The following is a 26,976-nucleotide window of genomic DNA, read 5'->3' as shown; positions in this document are numbered from 1 at the left end:
GAAGCATTTTTCTATGTTTATTATCTGTTGCTTTAAATGTCTTTTAAGTTGTTATCAATGGTATGGATAGAGTAGACTTTAAATTGATGGGCATGTGGAAGTCTCTAGCAATTGGATTTTTATTATGCCATCCTAAGGACTTTAGTTGAACGTTTTGTGGGGCAGACAGCGTTGTGACAGTCTGTTCCCTATACATGCTTGAACTCCAGGTATCAGGAATACCTAAAACATTTGGCTATTAGTATTTTACTACTGTTGGCTGTTTACAGTGGGATTATTGTGTGAAAATCCCTTAAATAGAGCTCTGCTTTACGATGACCACTATGACTTTGAATGGAGAGAAGTAATTTTTTGACCTTTATCATTTTTTTGAAAAGAACAACTAATAACAACCTGGAATGAGACAATTTTTTTTCAGGTTAGCAGTATTGTTATTAGCACCCCTTTGCATCAAACTAATGTGCTGAAACTTTTCTGGGAGCTTGTATATACACCTTCCCTGTGGTATATGTCAATGTGCAGGGGGTTGTTTTATGACTACGTGTGGTCATTAATCGGTGTCCCCTTCTGTTTTATGGAGGACCAAAACTTGTTAGACCTGAGTAGAGTTTTAGCTAGATTTTACAGTGCTGAATTCCCATGGAAAGCAGTTTCACTAAAATCAACATCTTTATGACATAAAAATTGGGAAAACATTAATTCCATCGGTTTAGGGTAATATGTAACTTTGCGCTAGCACACGGAACTGTTCAGGGTGGTGTTTCTCTGCCCTGACAGTGGAAATCTCCATGAGAGTGCTCATGGACTACCTCCAATTATTTTTATTTGGGCAGATGCTGTACAAGAAACTGGAGAATCAGTAGCCCTGCAGGATCAGTTTGAGGATATTCTATGGGGGAAGCATGACCAGTTTTCTTTGGTTTTAGGTGGTGTCTGTGGGATGCGATTATTGGATGTGTTTTTCTGTCCTTGCGTTCCTGGTAGTAATAAATATTGGCGATCTCATAGAAAAAAATACCCAGTTATATACTGAGGATTCTTCTGCGGCACCAGTTCCAACTGAATAACTCTTCCCCTCTCCTCTTTTTCTTTTTTTGTATTAGCTGTGGGAATCCACACTTTCACTCAATAACCAAGAATCCTTTTGGGTTATCAGTAAATATTTAATGTTTCACAAGGGAATCTGATATTTCCCTGCTGACCTAAACCTGTGATAATAGATAAGCATACGTAGCTGAAACAGTGGTGCGTTTTGTGACAAGTCTTCTGTGTGTACCTTGGCATCTTATATGAAAGTTGTCCCGTTTGACCTTTTATTTATTGATTTATTTTAATTTACTCTCTTCTCATATGAGATTGTTTTCCCCTTTGTATTTTTAGTTGACAAATGCAAATGTTCCTCCCTTTTAATTTAAACAAAAAAGCCTGAAACAATTATCAGCTTCTACAAATAAAACATATCTTTGGAGCCATCAAAACTCTGGCCTTAGAAGTTAGTCTGCTCCACCCAGATGCTTTTCAGGTAAAAACTTTTCATTTAGTTTCCACGCAGGATAACACAAAAGCCTGGATTGCCTAATGCACTATTTGTTATGGTCAAGGAAGCTTTGCTGGTCTGTAGAACTGAACATAAGACCAGGCTTCTGTAACACTACTAATTTTACTGGCACAATTCTCTGTGCCACCGTATGGTGAGCTAGTTAGAAATGGTCCCGTTCCCTTACTAGGTAAACACGGGGTTGGCAAGACCATTGAGGAAAAAAAAATATGAAACAATTGCCTGAGGAAACCACTACCATATCACTTCCACTGTAATCTACCTAAAGGTAAATTGCCAAAAGATGACACTTCTGGCTCAGCTTTCAGGAATTATTTTACATGACAATCTAAATGATGCAGGAGCACAATTCGTTTATGTTCATTCATTTTATTTTGAGCAGGATTTTCTGGAATGCTGTACAGGTAAAGTAACTTTTTGTTTTTTTTAAGTTGGGAATCAGTAACTTAATTATGTATTTCTGTTTTTTTTACAGTACTGTGTGCAAAAAACTTGGTGAAAAAGGATTTTTTCCGTAAGTAGCTGTTAAAGTTTTTTACGTTTATAGTTGGGATAAATATTATGCAAGGTCTGTACATCAGTGTTTGCACGTGATCATTGTATTAAGATATTTGCATTAAGGGGGCTAGGGGCTTTGATCTTTTCACACCATTTTATTTCAGGGCTTCTGATTTTTTCTTGGGTGACACTGTCACAGATTCATAATAATAATTAACAACACTGATACACTTTTGATGGGAGTGGGGAACAAATTTACTCTCTCAGGCAAATTACATGTTTTTCAGTTAGTGCCACATATTTATTAAAATGTTTTTCATATAAGAACTTCTTGTCCAGCAGACAGATGTGCATCTTAATTGTTAATAATAATGTTATAATACTTACCTAGTCTGAAATTATATTTTAATTAATTTTAATAATGTTTTGAAAGAAGTGCTAAGAGATGGATGAAGGAGGCAGAAAGGAATGTTATTGGCTGTGTAAGCATGCACGCACAGATCACCTGCCCGCCGCCTCCCAGGTGGGAGTAGGAAGAATTGGAAAGATCAGACCTGAACTTTGAAAAGAACTTGAAGAAGGGACGATGTGGAATTATGTTGTAATTTGTGATATTTCTAAAACTTGCTTTATATCTGGGGTTTTGTGTTGATTGCAAGTTTTCAGGTGTTTAATAATAACAGTTTAATAATGCCAAAAAACCCCTCAAGATTTGTAATCTGTGATGCACTTCTGTACTGAGGCACAAGTCTCTCAAGGTCCCGTTCCTCCCCTTCCCCACGTGCTTTGTCTGACACTTGTCCTGAGCCACTCTGCTGCTTGACTGGCTCCGTCGTGAGTCACCTGAGGAAGTAGAACTGGTACAAAACTTGCGCTACAGAAAATGTGATTAATGTTTCACCGCCTTAGTTCCTTCACCTGACTCACTGGGCACTCAGACGGAGGAATTAGTATGAGGGGAAGAAGGGACAGGACCACATGACTTGGGGCATTAGTGGTGGGACCATCCCTTGTGGTGTCAGTTAATGGGGCGGTTAGAAGAGCAGTTGCACTAGAGCTAATTGTAGGCTGTGCTGGTCCTGCTGCTTTCCCGTCCTCAGCTCTGTAGCCCGGCACCATCTTTGTACTGATTTTTCTTGATCAGCTGAGCCCATGCTGAGTGTTTTTAAGATACTAAGCTAGCAGAAAATGAAGCAGAAAGCTAGCAGAAAACAAAGTGGAGCTCAAAAGCGAGAATAATCTGCTATAGGTGGTTTCCTGTAATACCAATAACAACTGAAATCATTATTATAATTACTCTTAAAAATAGGAAGAATGTAAATCTGTTTCCTCCGCCTTTTGCTGAACTCTTTGTACACTGAGAATTTACTTAATCCTGAATTAGGAAGATTAAGGTGTTCAGATTTTTCTCCCCCAAAGTGTTTAATTTACACAACTTTTTCTTGGTCTGTATCAGTGAAATAAATTGCTATTTTAGCTATTTGCTGTGCTTAATATGTCATGTTATTCCCATTCGTTAAATATGGCTCTCATTTATGAATAAAAGGCAACTTCAAATAAAACATTAAAAAAAAAAAAGTGTAATGATACAGGACTTTAGAGCATCCTGATCCATTTGCTGTTTTTTTCTTTTCCTCCTCTTAGGACTTCCTGATCCATTTGCTAAGGTTGTGGTGGACGGATCTGGCCAATGCCATTCTACAGATACTGTGAAGAATACACTTGATCCCAAATGGAATCAGCATTATGACCTGTAGGTGGTAACAGTGATAACCAAAGGTTTGAAGTGAAATCCTCTAAAGTAGACACTGTCAGCTGTTCATAATACTGTCCTATTTACAGCTTCGAAAATATCCCAGAGTTTATTAATTTGAGTAAAAAATACATGTGTCAAAATACCACTTTCATTTCCCTGAACATCTAAACACTACACTTGATTTTCTAGTGATGATGCCTGAGCATGCTTTACATGTACTACAGTATTATTTTATTGTAGTATTTTCATGTTAACACTTCTGTAAAATGAGGCAAATAATTGACAATAGTTCCTTCAAACTGCCCTTCTCTTCATGCTGGTGTTGTCTTGTTGCAGTGCTACAGTATCTTTTTTTTTCTGTGTGCCTCTTGTTCAGTTTTCTCTCCCTTGTCATTTGCTGTCCCAAATGTTCTCAGTAAATGTTACGTTGTTATCATCACTTGAGCAACTTTCAGTGCTTTTGAGCAGTATAATAGGTATGGCATGTATATGTCATGTTTTTCCTCTTTCTAAAGCATAGAATATTCTGTATAATATATGTTATTAAAGCTTTTATTTTTTATATGGGTTTCTTTGTGTTTGGGCATGCTTTATTTTCCCTGTCTTTTATCCTTTTATTCTTAATCTTTTTGCTTGGGATGGAAGATGACGAAGAGACGTGAACAGTTTTGCCTCGTTGTATTTCTCCTTTCTAAGGCATTGTTCTGTTCTCTGACTCTTTTTCCCATGGCTGCATTCCCTATCTGTATTATTAGAAATCGTTTGAGCATATTTACGTTACCTTTGGACATCACCAAACCTAAAGCAAATCAAGTATTAATACACAGAGAATTTCTTGTCCCCCTTTTTTCCCAGTGAAGCAAAGCAGCTTGATAGGTCTTTCAGCAGAATGTGGAAGGCCTGGTTTAAAGTGATGCCTTGACCTACTCTTTATTTGAATATCCAAGACTAAATATGTGAAGTCATTGTTCATAATGTTTTAGTGCAATGTACAAAACATTTTCATTACTGCTTAACAAAATATCATTGGCAGTTTAGTTAAATAATAGCACTTTCACTGAGGAAAGCTATAGTATTATAGTTTTATTATTCAAACTCAGTCCAAGCTTAGATTCTGCATGTGAGACTAATTCGTATTCGTTAAAAAAATGGATATTTAAGTTTAAGTTCATGTAGAAGGAATGGCTCTTTTTCATATTTAAAGAATTCTAAGTTAATTTTGTTTTTTTACGTTTGAAGTGCTGTGGTGACAATGTGAGCAAGCAGTTGACAGGAATGGGTTATAAGGGATGCTAAGCCCTCCGTGGGCTAATGACTTGGAGACTTCTTTCCCTTCTGGAGAAGAGAAGGAGCAGATGACGTGGGAAATGAGGGAGGATGTTAACACGCAATGAGAGTAGTGGAAAAAAATAGTAAAATCCTTACAAAAATTTCCTTTGTGGTTATAATTTTCAAGGAAGGATGAAGAGAAGGTATTTTTATGTTGTTGTATAGAACAGGTCATGCTTGTATGTGGATACTGTAGTTGTCTTAGTCTTTGAACCAAGACTGTGATTGCAGTCCACATCGTATTATAAAAAGCAGAGATAGAAATGGGGTTTCTGGCAGAATGTTTTGCTTGGGCAGATTTGGGGCATCTCTTGTTGGATTGTCCTAAGGAATTTAGGCCTGCGTGAAACATTTTTTTTGTGTGGGTTTCGCTTGATTCTGGCAGTTGAATTCCCTGATGACAGAAGTATACACAGCATTTCTAATCCAAAGTAAAATTCAGCATTATGTCAGGCCTTGTAATTTGAAAATAATCCTCTCCCTCTCAAAATTTTCTTCATAATAATTTAACCCCTTTTATTGTCTTGCCTGTTATTCCTTACTCTATGGAAATTTATTTCCAGTTATAAACATCAGTCACCTAGTCTTCAATTCCTATTTAAAACAGCAGTAAAAGATTAGATCTCTTTGATACAACAACTCACTGCCTGGCTTTTATCTTAAGATAGCTTTTTACTGTAATATACCCGGTGTCAGGTCTCAACTTTTCATCTGCACTAGATATTAAGATAATTAACTTTTAGAGAAAAAAAATTAGAAAAATAATAGGAATAGTAACTCTCCTACTGCTGAGCACTTGATGGCAAGCCTCGGAGATTACAGGACTTAATCTTTCTTGTCATCCTTTGAATATAGTAGAGTTTTTAAACTTCCTAATGTTTACCCTAACAACACCCCATTGCATGGGAACGCTACTCTCTGCCTTATGACGCTTCCACTGTTCCAGGAAATGCTTTGCACACCAAGCATAACCGATGGAGTCTCGGTGGCAGCTTGCCTGCTCCTGCCACCACGTAGTGTAGGAAATAACTCGAGGAAGGTGCAGTTACGTAGAATTTTTTAAAGAAAAATCCTGCTTTTTTTCCTACCGTGAAGACTTCTGTTGGTTTTTAAATGACTTATGTGCAGTAAAACTGTATTTTGGCTGTGTTGGGTTGATTGGAGTGTCCCCAGCCTGGAATTTGTGTAACAGGTTAACACTGCTGCTAATTAACAGTCTCGTGTATCCTGTGATGGCATATGCAAATGGCACAGTAAGATGGATCTGGTGTGACGTATTTATGCAATAATGTCTGAATTAAGCTGCTAATTCCAAGGGAATTTTGTGGGTTGCTAACCTGATTCAGCATAATAAATATTCTGTTGTGTAAGATTTTTTTTAAAAAGACATCTGCAGTGTTTTAAAGAACAAAAAAGGTTTTGCTTTTGCCTTACGTGGTTCTTAATTCAGATCGTAGCGTGAAAGGAAGCAGTTGAATTAGTTAGTTGCTTAGATTCTTCAGCCGAGATGGGTGTGTGTGGAGGGAATCTGGGAGGCTTTCCAGAAAGAAATTGCCAAATAGTTGCTGTCTGGATGCAGTTTAATGTCAGTAAAATACCATGCTTGCCCTGGATGTATTCCCTTTCCTTATTTTCAGTCTTGTTTGTGTTTTCCCTTTTGTTCAGGCCTTTCCTCGAAGCTTTGAATAACCAGACTTGACATGTTTACAGACCTTCTTGCATTCAAAGCATTTGAACACTACCTAGACCAGCAGTTCTGCAACTTAACGAATCCCCTTTTGCTCTTCCTTCTCCTTTCTTCTGTTCTGTGATAGCCTAGATCTCTCCTACAGCCTTCCCATGCTTACCTGAGCCCTCCAGCCCTCCCAATCAGCCTCTACCCTTAAAGGCATGGCAAGGTATATGGTCTGTGTATCTCTAAAAGAGATTTGTACCATGATCTCCACCAAAACCTAGTCCTGGTCTCATCTTTACTCTGTGCCCTTCAAATCTGCACCCCCAGGCTCTAGCATGGACGACTTCTTCTTCTTTGTTATACCTCTCAAGTGTAACCTCACCCAGCTTCTGCAACTCCTCCTCTTCCCAAAATCTCCTCACTGCAGGTTCTAGTGCTGTTTGGTGCCTTCACATTCTCAAGTCCCTGCGCTGCCCTGGCAGAATCGCCTTTCACCTCCAACCTTCCAACTCTACTTTGCTTAGTTATTGCTAATGATCCTGGATTTTTCCCAGGGAGAGAAGGCAACAGCTCTGCTTAGTGCTGGTTTAGACCATCCCATCCTAGATTAGACTCCTAAAGAGCTGTCAAACAACTCTTTGCAACAGCTTTTCCTTCTTGACATGGTTGTTTAGAGCAGTTTGATGAAGCTGATGCCCTTTGCATTTAAGGTGAAAGCATTTCTGGGTCTGTTTGGTCCATATCAGCAGATCTGGCCATTCCAGCTCAAGCATATCAGGCGTACAAGTCTTTGCTGAACTTCTTAGGTGGGTCTGTTAGGAACATCTGGAGTAGAAGCCCGCTTTGCTTGCTGTTTGCAGTTGCTTCTACAGTGTCTTGTAGGCTCAGCTCAACGTTGGGCTGGGTGGCACTGGGGAGGAGAAAGGAGCAGCCAGTCAGTGCCACGTATGTATTCTGTGTTCCTCTCAAAGCCACAGCCTCTGGCTGGTTCTCTTCTGACCATCCCAGAGGCTCAAACACCCTTCAGTTGCTACCAGAGATGAGAGCAATGTCAGGGTGAAGGAAGAGAGAAGAGGAAGAATTGGGATGATATTTTTCATTATGTCTCTTCACACCCTCTTCTCCCCCGATCTGAAAACAGCTGATATCTCAACGTGTAAGACTACCATTGTATTAGAAAAATTTCAGAAATGGCAAAACTGGAGAAACAAACTAAGTAATTTGTCCAGGTCGTAAAAAGAGTCTGTGTGACAGCGTGGATTAGAAATAGGGAATTCCTGGCTTCCAAGCCTGAGTTCATACCTCTTGATGTTGCATTTTTCTCTTTTTTTGGAGGGACTACATTGGCTTGTGATCAGGAAGAGGTGTGTTTTTTTCAGGATTTTTTTTTTTTCCCACTTTCTTCATTCTGCTTTTCTCTACCAAGCTGAACTCGTCAGGGACAGTGTATATAATGCCATGGGGATGAAAAGTCACTTGATACCAAACCTCCCTGAGTGGTATATGGGCTCAGAAGGAAATCCCACCTTGGCAAAGATATTTTTTTTTTTTTAGACAAAGTAACAATTGTCTCTGTGTTTTAAAATTTGATTAAAATATTTTAGAGGTTTCCAGTATAGCATGTACTTGATTTTTGTTTAGAATAGGAAGTGCTAAGAGCAGGCATTTTTCTTAAAATTTCTGAACATGAAGTTCTTTTCCAGAGCCCTAATTTTACAGATTCAGGAGATATATGGAAATTGAATTTCCAGGTTTCCACTTTATTAATACTAATCCTGTTATCTCTGTTGAAGTATTGAAGCTGTGAAATAGATATTGCTGATAGGGTAGAGTGAAGGAAAAAAAAAAGCTCCAAGAACTTTAATTATGAGGAGGAAGAGGGAGGCATCCAACAAAATGGGGGGGTTGTGGTTTTTGTTTCTTCTTTTTTTAAAAAAAAAAAACAAAACAACAAAACAAACTTATTGACTTTATTTTTTGGAACATTCTTTTTAAATAACAAATAAAATTCCTAGCTCAGGCTTTTATGTTGGAGCTGTATTGCCAGATGATGTAAAACAAATGTAACTTATCCACCAAGTGAATTGGAAATGTCAACTTGTCCTACCATCACTCTCTAAATGCAACCATGTATTTTCATGCCTGAAATTATGCAGAAATATAGATGAAGCATTTTACTATAAAGCCAACTAGCAGTTACTGAACTATTTCTTTTCTTTCTTTGGGAAGAAAAAAAGACATTTTTATTTGGAAAATGCAGCTTGCCTTGCTTATTTCCTTTAAATGTGTGACTCAGCTGGGTTTTCTGGTGCAAAAATCAGAGTAGGTTATAGCAGTAATATAGAAGTCCTCACCTGTTTGGTATGGATGGCTTACTGTCTGCATCTCCGCCATGAGAACCTCACCCTGAAATGTTACAGTAATTCTTGGAAACTGTGTTGTATATTCAGCTGTTCTACATATTATTCAGACTGTTATGAAATTGTGTTTAACCATATACCTTTGACTTTTTTAAAGCAACAAGGAAAACTGGAAAATTCAAGACAGGTCATGATAAGTCTTTATTTTTTAAGTGCACCTAACTTGTTCTCATAAGAATTTATTTTAACTACATGAAACATTGTAGACTGCAACTGTGCACGTGAATACCCATCTTCATCTCTCGTTTCTTTATGCAAAACTGGCATTGTCAAGGTTGTGAGGCCAAAAATCTGACCTATATTATGCAGTCAGTTCACTATTCAAAAAGCCTTGAGGTTTTTTTTGTGTGAAGTTTGTGTTTTGTTTGTTGTGTTGTTTTTTATTTGTTTTGTTTTGTTTTTTAACGTGCACTGGTTATTTTAAACCATGCTCATGGGTATGTGCCTACCATTAGGCTTTTCTGTCTTCTACTTCTTGGGTCAGTCCCTCTCTGCAGGTGGGAAAAAGAAGTTGTCAAAGTTCTGCTTTTTGGAAAAGGAAAAAGAGGAGAAGTGTTAATTGAGAATTTACCTGATCACAGCTGCAATTTTAAGCCACGACACTTAGTTCAATTGTTTGGTTTGCCAACCTTGACAGTATCATTTCTATCTTTATAAAAATATTAAGATGTTTTGAAGCTGGTAAAGTCTTAGTCAATGGGGGAGATGTATTTAGACATTGGTTGATTTTGTTTGATCAGTTTGTTTCCTTCAAAAACAAACAAAAAAACACTTGGAACTAAACTGCAGAAGGCCAGAATTTGTGGTCCGGGAAGGGAGAACTACAAGCAGTTCTTGGGGTCTAAGCCATAGTTACAAATTCATTTTCCTCAACTTGAAATAACTATAATAATTCAGCAGTGGCAATAGCTGATTTATCTTAGGTGTTTTGAAATTGCCCTCTGAAAGTTTTGAAAACAAACCCTAGCTCATGAAGTAATTGCTTCTGAAGGACAAAGCTTCAAACAAAAAAGCAGAAACAAAATAGCCTCCAGTGTCCAGGTTTCCCCAAGTCGGTGAAAAGCAGATCTAGGTTTTGCAAAGCCTTTCCGTGCCTACGCTGCGAGGAGGCCATCCCTGCGTGAGCAGGGGGCAGGAGGGGAATGTGGCACCTCTTGACTAAAACACTGTATGAACTTTTTGTAATGGGTCACATTCATGATACATCATGTAGGTTATCTGAAGCTTTCTTAATAGTACATTAACTTCCCAAAGATTTGTTAACTGCAGATGTGTAACTAGGGTTGCCTCGTATTTTCCCTGGGCACTCAGAAGAGCTCTAAACGAGGGTGACTTGCATTGCTGGTGGTTGGAAGAGTAGCCTGAAAAGCAGCAGCAGATAAAGTGCTGCAAAAGGATGCTGAAGCGATAGTTTCTGCCCTGGCTTTTGAACCGCTGTGCCTGCTAGTGCTGCTCAGGAACACGTGCTGCCACAAGCATGCCGTTCTCTTTGGTTGGGCTGAGCGTAGGTGTGAATCTACGCATGTTTGTAGGTGCTTCAAGAGATGTGGTCACCAGCCTGACCCACAGCCTGTTTGTTCATGTTACTGTTTTAAACAGATTTTGGTAGACTTTGGATTCACGTTAATGCCTTCTTCCAGACTCAGGATTGTAGGTTAGTTTGTATTCAGGTAAACTCCTTCATAAGACATGCTTTCATTAAAGTGGAATGTGTACATCTTCTCTGAAGATGACTTACTCTCTTTTGCTGATACAAATTGGGTTTGTGTGTTAAATTTTTAATGTAATGGTTGATAGTATATTTTTTTCCCCCCAAGGTGTTTTCTGGAGCATCTTCAAAGTATTCAATAAGTGCCATTCACAGTACTGTTTTTCACTTTTTTCAGATATATTGGGAAGTCGGATTCAATAACAATCAGTGTGTGGAATCACAAGAAAATTCATAAAAAGCAGGGAGCTGGTTTTCTGGGTTGTGTGAGACTTCTTTCAAACGCAATCAACCGCCTTAAAGACACTGGTTGTAAGTAAGCTAAAGACTAGTGTTTCTTCTCTTTCAGACCAACCTTTCATGCACAGACTTTTTGACGAGTGACAGTTAATTGAGTTTTTGTTGGTTTTTATGAAGCTCATATATTCCAATTAATTTGGTAGTTTGTAATGGTGTCTTGTGGCTGAGGATAGCACGAGTAGGTTAGAGAATTTAATGTACCTTTGGCTTTTCAAGTCCTTTGCCCCGTTCCCACAGACAGTGGTAACTTCAGTGCAGCAGTCTGGTTGTGGATTGTCAAGACTGAACTTACTGTGTTGGAATTTTAAAGGAAGAGAGATTCTAATTACCTTCGAATTATCTCTTTATTACCTTCAAAAATGCAAGTCGTAAGGGGTAAATGAAAGGGTAAATGTATCTTGAAGCCAAATTTGTCGTTTAAAAATTAATGGGCCTTCAGAATTAAATAGTAAATGTTGTCATAAGATATTAAGTGCTTTAGAGCACTTTGTATTTACTTTTTCAAAAGTTAATTAACATGTAAGATGCTGTTTTCTCATTATCCTAATGGGTGCCATTTACTTCTGAACAAAATTTGGCGCACTGTTTGTGATGGAAAAGCAGTGCGTGGCTATATAGATATTTTTAAAAAAAAAAAAGAAGTGACATGCTGGTAGAGAAGCATTGTGATTTTACCTTCAACAACCTGTTCCTTGGCAATAAAGGCATAACTGAAGTTCTCATTTTTATGTATTTGTCACTAGATCAGTGCTTCAGTGTGTTGCACTTTGCTCAGATTTATGCAGTTCTATTTAGTGCAGAACACGTGGATTGATGCTGCAGGTTAGCTCTGTGCTGTACTAATATGAGTGTTGAACTAGAAGTGCATTATGATGATGGCTGGTTTTCACAAGGGAAGAGAGTTCAAAATACTTCTTAAGATCACTTGAGACATCCAACATAGGATAATATAATTTCCTATTCATCAAAAGAGCTTTGTGACATAGGGAAAACGTTAAAGCAAAGGTACTTTAGTCTTGTTTTCTGATTTAAAATTATGAAAAATGAAGCCTTGGCTGAGGAGTTTTCGTTTTGCTTCCCTTCCCCCATCTCTTGAAGTCTTAACTATGTTACACTAGGCTGAATTGTGTTCTGATAGTACTTCAGTGTGCCTTTCAAAGGCAGCAAAATATTGTATGACTTACACTTTGTGTCCTTGCTTTGTAGATCAGAGATTGGATCTGTGCAAGCTTGGGCCAAATGACAATGATACTGTTAGAGGACAGATAGTTGGTAAGTAAGGGGTTTTATCGTTTAGTTCTCTTGGAGCTTAATAGTAGCTACAAAAATACCCTTCCTAGATGTCAGTTTTCTGTATTGAATTTTTTTTTTTTCCAAATTCAGTGTCTAGTGCCAAAGCCATTTGGACCTCAAGATAGAAGTGTGTATGTAGAGAATTAAAAAAAACAACCAAACAAACAAAAAAAAAAACCCCAAAACCCCCACTCAAACCACCCCAAAACAACCCCCCCAAATATTATTATAAGCGTTGGGATAGGTAAGGCCATAGATCATGCGAAACTTATTTAGAAAGTTTTTAATTTCACTGTAAAGAATGCTGACAGTTTGATCCTGAGCTCCCTGTGAAAAACTGACTACAGATTTCTTGGCCATTGAGAGTTCCAGCAAAGCTGTGCTTCCTGTAGGTTTTGTGAAAGGGTAAAACATCTTGCTGTAGCAGGAGTGAGTTGTTGTCTGGAATAACTTGGTCAATTCACTTTGTGTTTTCACTGGTTATTAACAAGTGTGTCACCAATCTCGGTAACTGTGCTTTGTCATTCTGCTAACTCATAATCCTTAAATAACTTAAGAATTTAAAAGAAGCTGGCAAATTGAAAAACAAGTATCCACAGACAACTTCGTAAACACTTTTTGGTGCATTGTAAGCTGTTTCAGAAGGCAGCGTTTCTAGTACGTCACTTGAGAAGTCAGAAAAAGTTGGTCAGGATAAGGAGGTCTTTATTTTTATGACAAGATGTTAATGAGAATAGTTGGACACGGAGGAAAGAAAAGTGAATTTGCATGCTCAGTTTTGTGTTCAGTTCCTATTTCAAATAATATCCAAGCAGCGTTCTTGTTTTGTCAGCCAGGGAAAACTATTGAAATATCAGTCAGCAAATAAGGGCTTTGGTGCATTTGTTTGCTGTCCTCAAAGTGCTCTGTTGAATAACACCTATGGCTTTACCTCTTTACGTTGCTTTAACCATCTGTCTAGCATCTGATCTTCAAGTGCTTGCACAGTATTAAGAGTGAGGTGGCACAGGAGAGTCAAATGGTGGTAGAAACGTGGACTCGTAAGTGCATTGCCGACACTTCAGATCATTCTTGAGTATTAAATTTTCCACGTGAGCTTGCACAGAAGAATAAAGAACAAACCAGGCATTTTTCTAGAGTGTGTTATGTTGTCAGTTTGGTTTGCTTTTTGGTTTTGCTCCAGTATACTGGTCCTCTGATCATCCATGCTGTATCCATGTGATTTTGTTTGTGGTTTCCTTTTGAGAGGAAACTGAGCTCAGCTGACAGAAGAGCTTGTTCAGGTTCTGCTCCTGGCAGCAGAGACCCACTCTGCCCACTGCAGTCCCTCAGACATGACACTGGCAGGGACTGTACCCTCACACCATGACGTGCTGTCATGCTGCCCTCCAGAGTATGCAACATGCATCCTTGCCATCACGACTTGAGAACGCTAGCATTAATTAAACAAGCAAAAAAAAACCCAAAACCCCACCCCAAAGCAGAAAGGTCTTCAGGCTGTTGGGATGCCAGATGGGAAGCCTGGGGCACATACTGTGCAGTGCAGACATGGCAAATACACTAGAGCAAACTAGTTGTCGGAGATAACTAGTCTAGTCAGCAGTGCAGGCATAAACTAGACTGACCAGTTGGCTTAACCTGATGTGATCGTGAAAAGTGGCACAGGCAAAGCAGCAGTAGCTCTTTTGGCATGCTGCTGGGGCTGTCCCTAATTAGCAGGAGCTGCTGGATGGTGCATTGAACCTAGAACAAACACAGCTTGTCAGGTTTCAGCAGAGACTGGGAACAAATCTGTATGTTCTGCTTTGTGCTGTTATCATCAGAAAGGTCAGGTTTCCTCTGTCATAGCTGTGTTTTAATTTAATGCATCCTTGGTAAGATTCCAGAGACTCCTGTCTTTTTTTTATTTAAATTGTTGTTATTAATCTCCTTACATTTTAATCTTCCTTCACTAATGCAATTTTGTTGAATGGGTGAATGAGCCTGAGTATTAAACTAGATAATTCTGCTGCAGTAGTTACATGGTGGAGCAATCTTGATTAAAAGTAAGCAGATAGAATAAGTTATAAATATACTCTCAGTCTTCCTAATGATAAACTGGCTTAAATTAAGAGGCTATGCAAGATTGGAAAACAATATTGAAATGTAATTGATACCTCCAGCAGATGATAACCTTGAAAAACAAGTACGTAGTGGGTATGCCTTTATAATTTGGGACAGGGAGCAAGGAGATCTTTATCTTAAATACCTGGGGTTATCTTCAAAGGGGGGAAGAAAAGGGGACGCTTGTGAGTAGTGGATGCAAAGGGCACCTGAACTGTGTCTTAATCTTGCAGCTTGCTTCTGTGCCACCATTTTATTTCTGATGTGGCGGTGCAGAAAAAATGAGTCCTTACTCATTACAAAATGAAGCCGTGCACAAATTTTGGTCCTCACGTAGGCAAAGAGGAGGTAATTGCCTTTGTTTAGTTTCATTTTTGTCTGTGTGTATTGCTTGCCAAACCTTGCCTACATGCAACAATGTGAACTTGTAATGTGTGGGTTTGTTGCAGAATAAATACATCATCTAAGATTTCGTTTTGGTTGAAATTAAATTTAAGGTGTCTTTCACTCTTAAGAAGTTGCTTTGTAAAGTTAGTGTTCATGGAAGACTAGGAGTTAATACTGATTAGGAATAAAGCAAGCAAGTACTGCAGGGCTCCCTGGGTTGGTCTGTTGAAGGCCCAAAATCCTAAGCTTCAAAACATGTTGTTGAAAATTCGAACCCTCTGGCCAACTGCCAGTACCGCTACATCTTTTTTGACTTTGTGATCTTGACAAAAGTTTGGTTGTGTCTAGGTTAAGGTCTGTGAGTTTATTTCACTGCATACATAAATAGGACTTGAGGACAGTTGTCCAGAGGTACAGTAGTGCTGCCTCAAGAAATGTGTGCCACAGCACGTATCTGGCTTTTTAAGTAATCATTTTATTGTTAAAGGCAAAACAAAACATCAAAAAGAAAACCCCAACCCCACAGGAACACAAGTGTCATAAATTACCAGATTGGGCACTTGCAAATTATGATATTGGGAGCAAAAGCTGCCCAAAAAAATCTTTGTTTTCATAATTGTAGCACAAAAGCTTCAGGCATAAATATCCATTACAATGAAACATGTAAAAAAATAAAAATTAAATTTAAAAAAAAGTAATACAGTTTTGCTGAGGGCTGTAAGGGCTTTTCAGGGTGCTGAGCACTGCTTTGTGTGAGAGTTGCATTTAACTTCTTACCACTGGTGTTTGAAAGTAGCCAATAAACCAAACGTGTAGTGCTTCTAGCAGTTAAGTTTTGCCTGGTTTTGTGTGTGTGCACGTGTGTACGTGCGTGTGTTGAATCCCACATGCACACAAAGTACATAAGGAGTCAAAAACATACAGGAATTTCTTATTTTAGCTCTTTCTGTTCTTCAAGCTAGCTTTTCTGAAGTAATGTGTAAAGAATTACGTGTATGAAAACACGCACTGTTTCTGTATAACTCTCTTTGATTTGTGGGAAGGAAATAATATCCACAACGTGGTTCAGCTTAGTCCTCCAAGTTGTACCATTTCTCTTTCAAATACAACTGTAATTTGCATTCAGATGTCATATCTTTTAATAATTATTTTATTATCTTAATAGTAAGTCTTCAATCCAGAGACCGAATAGGCACAGGAGGACAAGTTGTGGATTGCAGTCGGTTATTTGATAATGATTTACCAGATGGGTAAGCTGACATCACTGTGATGTAAATACAAACACATCTCATAGAACAGACTTTTGCAGTAATGAGAAGTCAGTGTCCAAATAGGTTAATTTATTTTTATTCTAGCACGCAAGTGTTCTACAGGTTTGAATTTAGGAGCAGGAGATAAGCCAGCCAGGCTACACAGAATAGTTAATAGTTTGACCCTTGTCTTGTCTCTTCTTGGAAAATGGGAGACGCCATATATGGGTAAATGCATTAAAAAATATACTTGTCTAAGAAAACAGTGTCTTTCAAATTATAGAACTGATAAACATATAGTGTTAAATCACAGCCAGCAAACCGACTTCCTCCATATAGCAGTTCTGTAGCAAGGTAGTGAACACACGGGCCTGGCTGCCTCCTGCAGCGGTGTGCAGAGGTACACGCTGTTATACAAATGGATCACTTTCTCTTCCATGTAAATCACAGTGAAGAAAACGTGATTCGAAAAGGTAATGGAGCCTGAGTTCTTGCTGTGTTTACCTGCCAAAGGCTGGATTTAGGATTTTGATTTGTCCCTGTGAGAGTTAATGACATCATTAACACCTAAAACAGTTTTGCAAATACAGAAAAATGCTCTGTTTTAGGTTCTGGTGCTGTCATCAGCTTTTTCAGAGCAAACACAGACCTTCTGAATGTGATTCTTGGCAGATAAAGACAGGAGAAACTGATTTTTCAGATGATGAATTTTAAAACGTAAATTATAATCAAAGTCCTAAACAGCATTCTTTTGTTAATTTTGAGTCTGGAGAAGTCAAAAACATTTCTGAAAATGCTTTAAATATTCACTTCAAAATGTTCCTTGTATAAATATTGCTTACTTAGTTGTGTGACTGCAAAGCTAGCTGTATAGCCTCATGTATTTTGAAGTGCAAAAGTAATAATAAAAAGTCATGTTATTTGAAGGTGACTTTTTAATGAAAGCAAGTGCGTGAAGATGCTATGAAAGCACTTACTAGGATGAGGGGTCAAAAAAAGTTAAATGCATTATTAAACATGATATTTTCAAGAAGTTTATATGGCTATTTGGATTTAATTATAATTCAAATTTTATTGAACGTGAAGGTGTGATATTGTTAATGGTATGCCTGGTTCCAAGAGAAGAATATGTAAAATCAATTCTGAGTTGAACTTTCAGTTGTTTTCTGTTACCTTGTTCAGCTAACATGATTCATAATAGTGTAAGTCTTCCTGACTTGGCATTTGTGTTGGAAACATTTTGTGCCCTGGTTTCCTGGAAATACCACTCATTGCCTTATCTCTTAATGTCTGAATTCTAGGTGGGAGGAGCGGAGGACTGCTTCTGGAAGGATCCAGTATTTAAATCATATTACACGAACAACTCAGTGGGAGCGACCAACACGGTAAGAAATTATTTAGGGGACTGCACTCTTCCAAGTCACTCTACAAACACTGTATGCTTTTCTTCTCTAACATCCTGCTCCTTCAGTCTGCCTAACATTTAATTCAGAAGAATCATTCTGACTAGATTTTTTCCTCCTCTAATACTAACATCTTTGTTTTCTTGTAGAGCTGCTGTGTAGAGCTCTATAAATACAGACATTACAGTGTGCAGACTTGTAAGAGATGAAGAGATCATAAATAGCTGACAGACATTGTCTGTGTACATGCTATGACCATGTAATCCGGAACTTTTAAAGCGGATTGTTACAGAGCATGTTTCGAAATCATTACGATCACCTTTTCTAATAACCATAGATGTGTGTTGTGAAGCTGTTCCTCAAACCAGTTTTGTTGTTACCTGAATTGTAGACTGTGTCAGTGCATGTTTTTCAGACCCTTCTGTAGACTTTCTGTGCCTGCAGACTGTCTCTTCCATCCTCAATAAATATTATTCCAGTCTCTGTATGGATATATTTGACTTAAAATAATCTGTACTGTTAACGCTGCCAGCTCTGATACATATTTGCAGTTTTCAAGTGAGTGAAGGGACTGAACAGCTTTTTAATTATCTTATCTGTATTTTTTCCTGGTATGTTAAAATACCTATTCTAAGCTCTAGACACATTTACAGTAGAAAAACAATTGCAAAATATATAATTTGTTTTGGGGATTTCCTGTATCCTTATCAATCCACCTTTAACCCATTTTAAATCCTTTTGAAAGCAGCATTGAGATACAAAACCACATAATTCAGTGTTTCCTCTTGCAGTCAAGCTCTCAAGAGCAACTTGGTTTTATCTTAGCCCTTTTTCACCATCCTCGCCTAATAACCTTCCTTAAACATGAGAAGAAATAACAAGGCCTGATCACTTCCTCAGCCATATGAAGGCAAGATGAGAGTTTGGACTGTGTGGTGTTCATTTAGCACTCTAAGGTGGGAACTGCTCTTGGGAGCATTTGATGTGATCTTGATCCTGCAGCATCATATACTAAGTGTTAGGTCAGGCCCTAAGAAAGGTGAGGAGGTTTACTAATTACTCCGGGATGAACCAGTGACTGCAGAACAGAGGCTTTCTGCCCATTGTTGAGGTATCCTGCTCGACAAGTCAACTGCTTAGTTCTGCCGTCCACAAAGATTTCCCGAGAGCCCTTAGATGAAGCTTCCATGAAGTGTGTTGCATAGCCCCGTGTCCAGCCAGCAATGCAGTTTTCACATTTTTCCCCACAGGCCAGCATCTGAATACTCCAGTCCAGGCAGACCACTGAGCTGCTTTGTGGACGAGAACACTCCGATTACAGGAACGAACGGCGCAACCTGCGGGCAGACGTCAGATCCCCGGCTGGCGGAGAGGAGAGTCAGGTCACAGAGGCACAGAAATTACATGAGCAGGACACACTTGCACACTCCTCCTGATTTACCTGAAGGATATGGTATGCAAATTATTTTTTTTTAAATTGTAAGTCTCCCAAGAAACTGGGAAAATGGGTTGTGTCTTCTTATATGTAAGATCCTTTTGATTTCTTAGTTTGGGGAAATCAGTCTTTGTGAGTTTTTGTACTGTGTTTTTTGTTCTTATAGTCATTAATTTATCTCGATTTCACAGAGCAAAGGACGACTCAGCAAGGTCAGGTCTATTTTCTGCATACTCAGACTGGTGTTAGCACGTGGCACGATCCAAGAGTACCTAGGTAAGAAACAATGGAAGTATCCTTAAGGTGCCAAATCCAAATAGTTTAAGCAGTACTCCCCTCAGAGTTTTCTCTGTCTAATATTATATTTCTAACTCTCGGCCCCTAATATGTAATTTTAACAAGTCATTAATCAAAACACATTAGTGTCTCTTCCTCAGTTCTTCAAGTTGTTATTTTAATGCAAAGATGGAAAAACAAGAAATAAATTACAGTGGTCTTTTGCAAACAGGTGTAGTTAATTGATTCTAGATCTTGCATGTGAATTACAGCCAAGTCCAGGTTTTAATACTCTGCAAGTAATGAAACAAAAAGTAGGATCTGAGCACTTTCAAAAACTTAGATTTATGGAGATAATTCAGTGAAAACTGGTTGATTTTTGGTTTTTAATTCAGGCTTTGGAAGTCAATAAGACCTGAGAAATTTGCAACATATATTTATGAAGAACAAACTTTGTGACAAATGGGCTAGACAAAAGTGATTGTTTTCGAAGGAGAAGCAGACAAAGCGGAAAACTTGGAAAGTGTAGTTGATGCCTCCTGTGTGTTAGGCACACTATTTGTAGTAAACTACAGTCTCATCATTGATTTAGCTTAGATTTACTTGTCTGTGAGAATTACTGTCCCACATTCAGACTACCAAACGTAATTTACTCAAGGAATGGGAAACTTGGTACATTTTGAAGGAACTAATTGGAGACACTGGGTCATAAAAAGCCTGGAAGCTGAAATGGTGAGCTGTGTTTGAAGTGCCAGGACGCTGGGTTTTTTTAAAAAAAGGAAGGGGGGGGAAGGAGTTTTTTACATTTGAGTATGGTAGCAAACATCTAAAAATGCACAAGCTTTTTTACAGCAAGTTTCCTGTTACAGAGCAGAAATGAGTATTTATGTTCTTTATAATGCTCTAACATGGATATTCCTGGAGCAATCCTACATCCCTTCCAGCAGCTCATTTGCAGCATATAAATGGGAAAGAATTTGGGGGAGAGAGGCAAACGGGGAGAGAAGCTGAGAGAGACTGACCTGTGATTAGAATACTCAAACTGCTATTTCTGTTGCAGCTAGCTCAACACTTAGGAGACACTAAACACGTAGGAGTTAGTGTCCTTATTTACACGATACATCTACATATTGTACATGGTTGTACACGTGATTATTTTTGATGTGTGTGAAAGGAGAGAAGGATAACAGGGAAATTATTGTTAGCTTCTGATTGTTCTTTAAAAAAATACCAAGAAATCCTGTTGAAACTTATTGCCTCCTGAAGTCTGTGGATGGTGTTGTAAAATAGTGTGTGTAGTTTGAAATTGGCAGCCGGTGTTGGCATTTATGAGAACTGTAGCAACTTTGTCAGTGGCTGCTGGTGTTCATTCCCATGGAAATGGATTTTGGATATCCCAGGAAGGATAAAGTGCCTCATGGCCACAACTTCGCTGCATTTTTGAATTATTCTTTTGTTTTTATTAGTACTCTTGTGTTACAGGAATATACTTTGCTTTGATGCATTATCTGTGTACTTGAGAGTGGGATACAGCTGGCAGTTGTGCATTAGGAAGTCTTTGCTCCCATGACTTGTGTATTATACAAAATGAGAAACTAGACTTCTCTAAAAAAATTATATTAAGATCTAATCCTTAAGTTTGCAGTGTAATAGTTCTGTACAAAATCTAAGTTAGCACTGCTCTTAGGTGTCGCAGCAGAAACTGTGAGTGTCTCGGCTGTTTGCCTGAGGATATGGTTGATATAATTTCTAAGGAATATTGTATTTTTATGCTAATACACCACAGTCATTAGGGGCTTCTCAGCCTTTTGAGTCCCTGCAGATGGCATCTTTTTAGCCATTCTGTCCCTGGGCTCTTTCCTCCCCTCAACTCACATGATACTGGGAAATCTGAAGACTTACACCTTTATAAAGAGCTGCACTTGACAGTGTGAGGTATCTGAGGTGTGAATTACATACATGAAACATCAGTGTGTACATTTTTGAAGACTAGTATTTCTTTTTAGTAAACCTCTGGAACGAATGTTCATTGTCATTATTTCAGCAGAATTTTCTTGAGGCCCATTAAGCGCTCTCTGCATTGCTCAGTTGCAGAGCTGAGTCATTCTTCATATATTTTATTTGAAATATTTTGTTAGAGAGCTGTTTGCTTCCCACTAGCACTTGGGGTTTTGGGGCAAAACCACCTCTGCCGTACGCACATATCCCATGCGTAATTCTTCATGGAAAGTATAACTCTTCAGAAATATAGTTTTGTTTTGTAGGAGTTTTTAAAGCGTGATTCAGAGTTCCTTACATGACTAATGTTGTTTTAAAAATGTTTTCTGTCAGAACTAGTGTAGAACTGCAGTTCCATTTTGGCAAATATGGCAATGGTCTTTATTTTTGTTTTCAGCCTGTAATAATTTAACATCTGAAGTTAGTTTGTAAAAATGAAGGTTATTTGATAAGAATTTTTTTCCCCACAGCGTGTCTTCTGGGGTGTGTGTTTTTTCTTTGGTGGGCTTGCACCTTGGGAGAAGAGATTCCAGCTGAACAGATCAAGTTTCTGAAACAATACATTTTCTCAGACTTCATGGAATTGTTCTGTTACATTTACGCTCGTTTAGCTCAGAGGCCAAATGCTGAGGTATTTTTCATTTTATATTTGTTTTCACAGGGATCTTAGCAACATCAATTGTGAAGAGCTTGGTCCACTGCCTCCTGGATGGGAGATCCGAAATACAGCAACAGGCAGAGTTTATTTTGTTGACCATAACAACAGGACAACGCAGTTTACAGATCCACGGCTATCTGCTAACTTGCATTTAGTCTTAAAGTAAGTCTGAAGTCTCCAGCACATGTTGAGTGTAATACAGGAAAGAAAGTGACTCTTGAGGGGTGCTAGATGTATTCTGCCATTGAGTAGTATTTAAAGTGTAATAGCGGGGTTCTTTAATGTGCTACCAACTTACTCTGTTACATAGCAAAGCAGACAGGTTTGATTGTTCTTGGGGAAAATAAAATCTCTAGCAGCATTTAGGCAGGAATGTGGCTGTTGTGATGCCGGGAGTTGGGGGCAGCAGGGGGAGGAAGCAAGGGCTGTCTGGTGGAAGAGATTGGCCCATAGAATTTTATCTAACAGCAAGAGAGACACTTTCTTTCCTTTTCTTTATACTTCATACTACTTTCAGTTATGGAGAACTTGTTTTAGCATATGAGGTTGCATTCAATAGCGAGTGGTGTGAAATACTGATGAGTTAGGCAAGGGTGCACAAGTGTCCAACTATTCTCCTGGTATAAAGGAGAAATAATTCAGCTTCTACCTTCAGTTTTAGAGTAAGACTAGCTGAGATGCTCCCAAAATAAGACCCCAATAATTCAACTCAGATTTTTTTTTACGAAAATAATAAAATAGGAACTGTATTTTTTTCTTAGTGTTTTAATATCACATTTTCATATTGCACTTTTAAAAAGAGAAGGGGAAACTCAAAAGAATTCTGGCTCTTGTTTTTATTCCCTAGGCACTCATTTCACACTGGGGGATTTTCTACTAAAAATGGAAACCAAAAAGCAAACAAACATTTTTTTTTTTCTGCGTAGACATGGCTATCAGTTTGTCCAAGCTATTTGGGAGTTTGACTCTATTGTTTTTCCTACTAACACCTTTTAATACTCTTGGGAAACACCTGTAAAGTATTGAGGAGGTGTTAAGTGGAAGAAACAATGCAGAGTTGGTTAGATAGAAAGGCACGTAGCCCTGGGCAAGGAGCAAGTAGGAGGAATAGTCCTTTTAAGGAAGTGAATCATTGGGAAGAAAAGCTGAAGGAAAGAATAATGGGAACAAGCACTGAAAAGACAAAACCAAGGAATGGAAAGTAATATCCAGGAGGTCAACATATCTTTTGTGTAATACGTAAAGGCTGGCTAGCCTTTGCCCAATATACATTTGAACTTGACTCTTCTCCCTCCTGGGGTGTTTAAATATTGACAAATACACATTTTGTTTAGAGGAATCTTCGGTTATATACGTGTATATTACAGAACTTCAGTAAGCTCCCATCATCCAGACAGTTTTGGTTCTTTCTTTTTTAATTTTAAAACGAAGAAATCACTACTAATTTTAGCTGAATTTAGATTGGTAGTTTCAAATGAACACGATCTTGAAAAAAAACATACCAGCGGAGGAGCATGTTTGTGTTTGAAATGCAGAAAATGTCATTAAATTAATCAGATTTAGATATTTTACGCGAAGAAAGACTTCAGACCCTCTTAGCCACAACAGTGAAGTTATTAAAGTGTAGAAAAATCCATTAACTGGGCTATATTTGAAAAACTGCCCTTCACAGGTAGGTTTATTTTTATATGGCAGTAGGGTCATAGTGGCCAGTTGTACCTGTATTGTGGAGGACAGATACATAGCTGGCTTTGTTACCTGGAAAATCCAATTGGACTTTGAAGTTCTAGAATCACAGAACCATTTTGCATTTCTTTAAACTTAAAGTACTACTACAGTGTGCGTAAGTTTTTAATTTGTACATCTGTTTTTTATTAGGGAAGGATTTCAGAAATTCAACCAACAGTGTCATCAGCAAAGTTTGCTGCCTGATAAATCTTTTCTGGTGTTTATTCTTTTATTGCACCAAACAGGATATGTGAAAGCTCCTCCTGCTTAAGCCCACCTCCTTATTTGTTCTTTAAAAAAAAAAAAGTAAAGTAGTTTCCCTTAGGCCTGTCATTTTGTAAATTATCTGAGAAATAAGTTTAGTCTTTGGGTGGGATGGGTGTGATAGTGTTTTAGGTTCAAAGGCATAATAAAAAGTTTACTCTCAGTGATACTGACTTTTCTGTCGAGCTGAGTAAAGCAGTTTGTTCTTCCAGTGGTGACATTGTAAGTTAGGAAAATAGTCAAACTTGTTACCCAGTTCTGTTTTAAAATATTGGCCGAGAGTTTGTGATAGGGTTTGACAGTTATGGCACCTGAAAAGTACTTAGCTAGGTCCTTAAAGCACTGTACAGAGTCAAGCATAGTCATTCAGCTGTGAAAACAGAAATTAGATTTAATTACTTTAAGCACTGCAGATTGTTTAGGTAATACTGCATTGATTATTTTTAGTCTAATATGGAGGATGGCATTTTATTTTACTCCTCCTAGTACTGCCCTGTTTTAGATTGGTTTAATTTGATGCATAGGTCTGAAGTTCATGCTCATGTCAGAGATAACATTTTCTTTAAGACTGACTTGTCTAGCTTTGTCTTTAGGGGACTGTGTCTTTCGTACTCTTCCAGATAGTATGAATGTATGCTCACTTTACTATATAATTATGATCTTCACTGGTAGACGTATACAAGGAGTATTTTCACATGCTCGTCCATGTTCAGAACAATGATTTTGCTTTAATTTGTCTATCAAGTAAATACAGTTTAAGTGAGTTTCATATTTAAAACTAATCAAAAGTGAAAAGAAATTACCATGCACGTAGCACAAATGTCATAGAGCCGTATTCTGGAACCACATCGAGTGTGTGCCTCTATTGTAATGACTTGGTTTCTCAGGAATTACTTAAAATAACTATAGTTTATTGTAGGACCAATGTGATCAACTTACAAATAAAGTTAAGGCAGCCTTATTTAAAAGAAAAACAGAAGCAAACAACAAAACACTGTGAAACTAACAACATGGATTAAGCTAACTTCTGAAGTTCTGCCTCCTAGGACGTAGTAACAAAGTAGGATTTCTGTGCATTATTTCCTCCTTAGAGCCCAGGAGTAAAGAGGTATTAATACTAATATTAAGCTTTGAGTTATTGCTGAAGTGATCTACAATGTGTGCCATTGCAGGGGTTTCTAAATATTAGGCTTGTGAGGCTACTGATAAAGATTTCCTGGTCACCTGGTGTCAGTTTCCCTTGAGGGTGGTTTGTGCAGAATTGCTCTAAATAGAAGGTTTGCAAATAAGGGAATAGCTGTCAGAACCGCAAGGCAAACTCGGAACACCCCCACCCCTTTTTTAATTGCCAATTCTGAATGTTCCTGTGCTGAAAGCCTGCTGGAGGTGAATTTTGGTTGGCCAGGAGAGCTTTCTAGTAGACCATGTTTGGAAACAGACAACAGGCTGAGATTTTAAAATATATTAAAACTGTGTTTGGTTCCATCTAATATTTTTTGGTCTTTGATGTTGAAAAAAACTATTTATTAACATTCCACTGGAAAACATTCTGAATTGTAACCTTTCTTATTTATGCAGTAAATTTAGGGTATTCTCATGTGTTCCACACAGATGATATTCTTATGGTTTAGGTAAAATACAGCTTTTATCCCATGTTGTTTGGAAACGCCATGCTAAAAAGCTATAAAAATATCCACTTAACTGTGTACAAGAAATGACACCAGAGAGGACATCTCTGCAGCATGATTAATTTACTTTTCCTAGTAAGAAGTTAGATTTACAAAATCTCTCCGAATTGCTAGTAAAAATACTTGTTTATCTGTGCCAATTAGTTACATGTGAACTCCCACATTCCTGTGGTCCAGACTAGGCCAGGTACAAGGGACAAGGTCCTTGCCAAGCTGCCAGTACAAACATCTTTTTGTAAGCGTACTCTTTTTCAGACAAGCCATTTAAAACAAACTATGGTATTGACTGTAGATTAGAGGCATGGTGTTTGGCAGATCCCTGAATTTTAAAATGGAGGAAGGCAAAACACGCAAAGGAAATACGGAAATGGCATCTGAGAAATCCAGTGTCAGCAGCTTAGCAGTAAAATTGTGTGGATAATACCTTATTATATAGTGCTGTAACCTTTTGCATACTTTGTAGAGTAGTACTAATAGAAATAACAAACCCTAAAAGCAACTGGTAGTTGCCAAGAAAGACAGAAGCATATGTCTTTAGTCAGGATAAAATCTCTCTGAATTTATTTTTTACTAGACCCGGACATTTTTAGCGTAATCACAGTAATAATCATAGTAAATTGGAAGTAGTTGAGTTACAAAGACTTAACCTTTAAGAAACATCTGAAGAAAACAGGGGACTGTGACTTGAATATCTGCAAACAGCTGTGTTTGTTTCTAGCCGCCAGAATCAACTTAAAGATCAGCAACACCAGCAGCAGCAGCAGGTAGTGTCCCTGTGTCAGCTTCCAGATGAGGCAGAGTGTCTGACTGTGCCAAGGTACAAGCGAGACCTAGTGCAGAAACTCAAGATCCTGAGGCAAGAGCTGTCACAGCAGCAACCTCAAGCTGGCCATTGTCGTATTGAGGTCTCCAGGGAAGAGATTTTTGAGGTAATTTGAGAATTTGACCCATTTCTTAACACTGAGGGAAGGGGAGGAGGGTTGTTCATAACTGTCTAAAGAAGTCGTTCAGTTAGATGGAATCTTGAAGCCTGGAGATAAAGCTGGAATTTTACTGGGGTGAATGGGAAGAGGAGGCATTTCAAGGGGATGTTAAAACTAGTTGTGTGCTTAAAGTAGACGTGTTTACCCTGTAGAGAAGAAGAAAAAGGAAGGGAGGAAAGCTTTCCCTGTGGCTGGAGATGTACACGCTGTGTCAGGGACTGAGGAGGGAGTCCAAGCACTTCAGTATTTGAAGACACTGTCTCACT

The 26,976-nt window shown here is 38.3% G+C and overlaps 1 protein-coding gene across 2 annotated transcripts in view; it reads left to right on the top strand.

Moving 5' to 3' along the window:
• SMURF2 (SMAD specific E3 ubiquitin protein ligase 2) overlaps positions 1–26,976 on the top strand; it is a 65,812-nt gene that overhangs the window by 26,557 nt on the left and 12,279 nt on the right. For both annotated transcript variants that reach the window (XR_011049243.1, XM_068413141.1), the window contains exons 2-11: positions 2,034–2,072; positions 3,701–3,809; positions 11,123–11,256; positions 12,451–12,516; positions 16,193–16,277; positions 17,579–17,662; positions 18,931–19,133; positions 19,307–19,391; positions 22,051–22,209; positions 26,446–26,656. Coding sequence is in view for 1 of the 2 variants with exons in the window: in XM_068413141.1 (XP_068269242.1) it covers positions 2,034–2,072; positions 3,701–3,809; positions 11,123–11,256; positions 12,451–12,516; positions 16,193–16,277; positions 17,579–17,662; positions 18,931–19,133; positions 19,307–19,391; positions 22,051–22,209; positions 26,446–26,656 (1,175 nt within the window). In the remaining variant the exon portion in view is untranslated. The remainder of the gene's footprint in view (positions 1–2,033; positions 2,073–3,700; positions 3,810–11,122; positions 11,257–12,450; positions 12,517–16,192; positions 16,278–17,578; positions 17,663–18,930; positions 19,134–19,306; positions 19,392–22,050; positions 22,210–26,445; positions 26,657–26,976) is intronic.

Source organism: Nyctibius grandis, chromosome 15 (genome assembly GCF_013368605.1).
Source record: "Nyctibius grandis isolate bNycGra1 chromosome 15, bNycGra1.pri, whole genome shotgun sequence".
NCBI classification, from domain to species: domain Eukaryota; kingdom Metazoa; phylum Chordata; class Aves; order Nyctibiiformes; family Nyctibiidae; genus Nyctibius; species Nyctibius grandis.
This window is presented reverse-complemented; position numbering and strand designations above follow the sequence as displayed.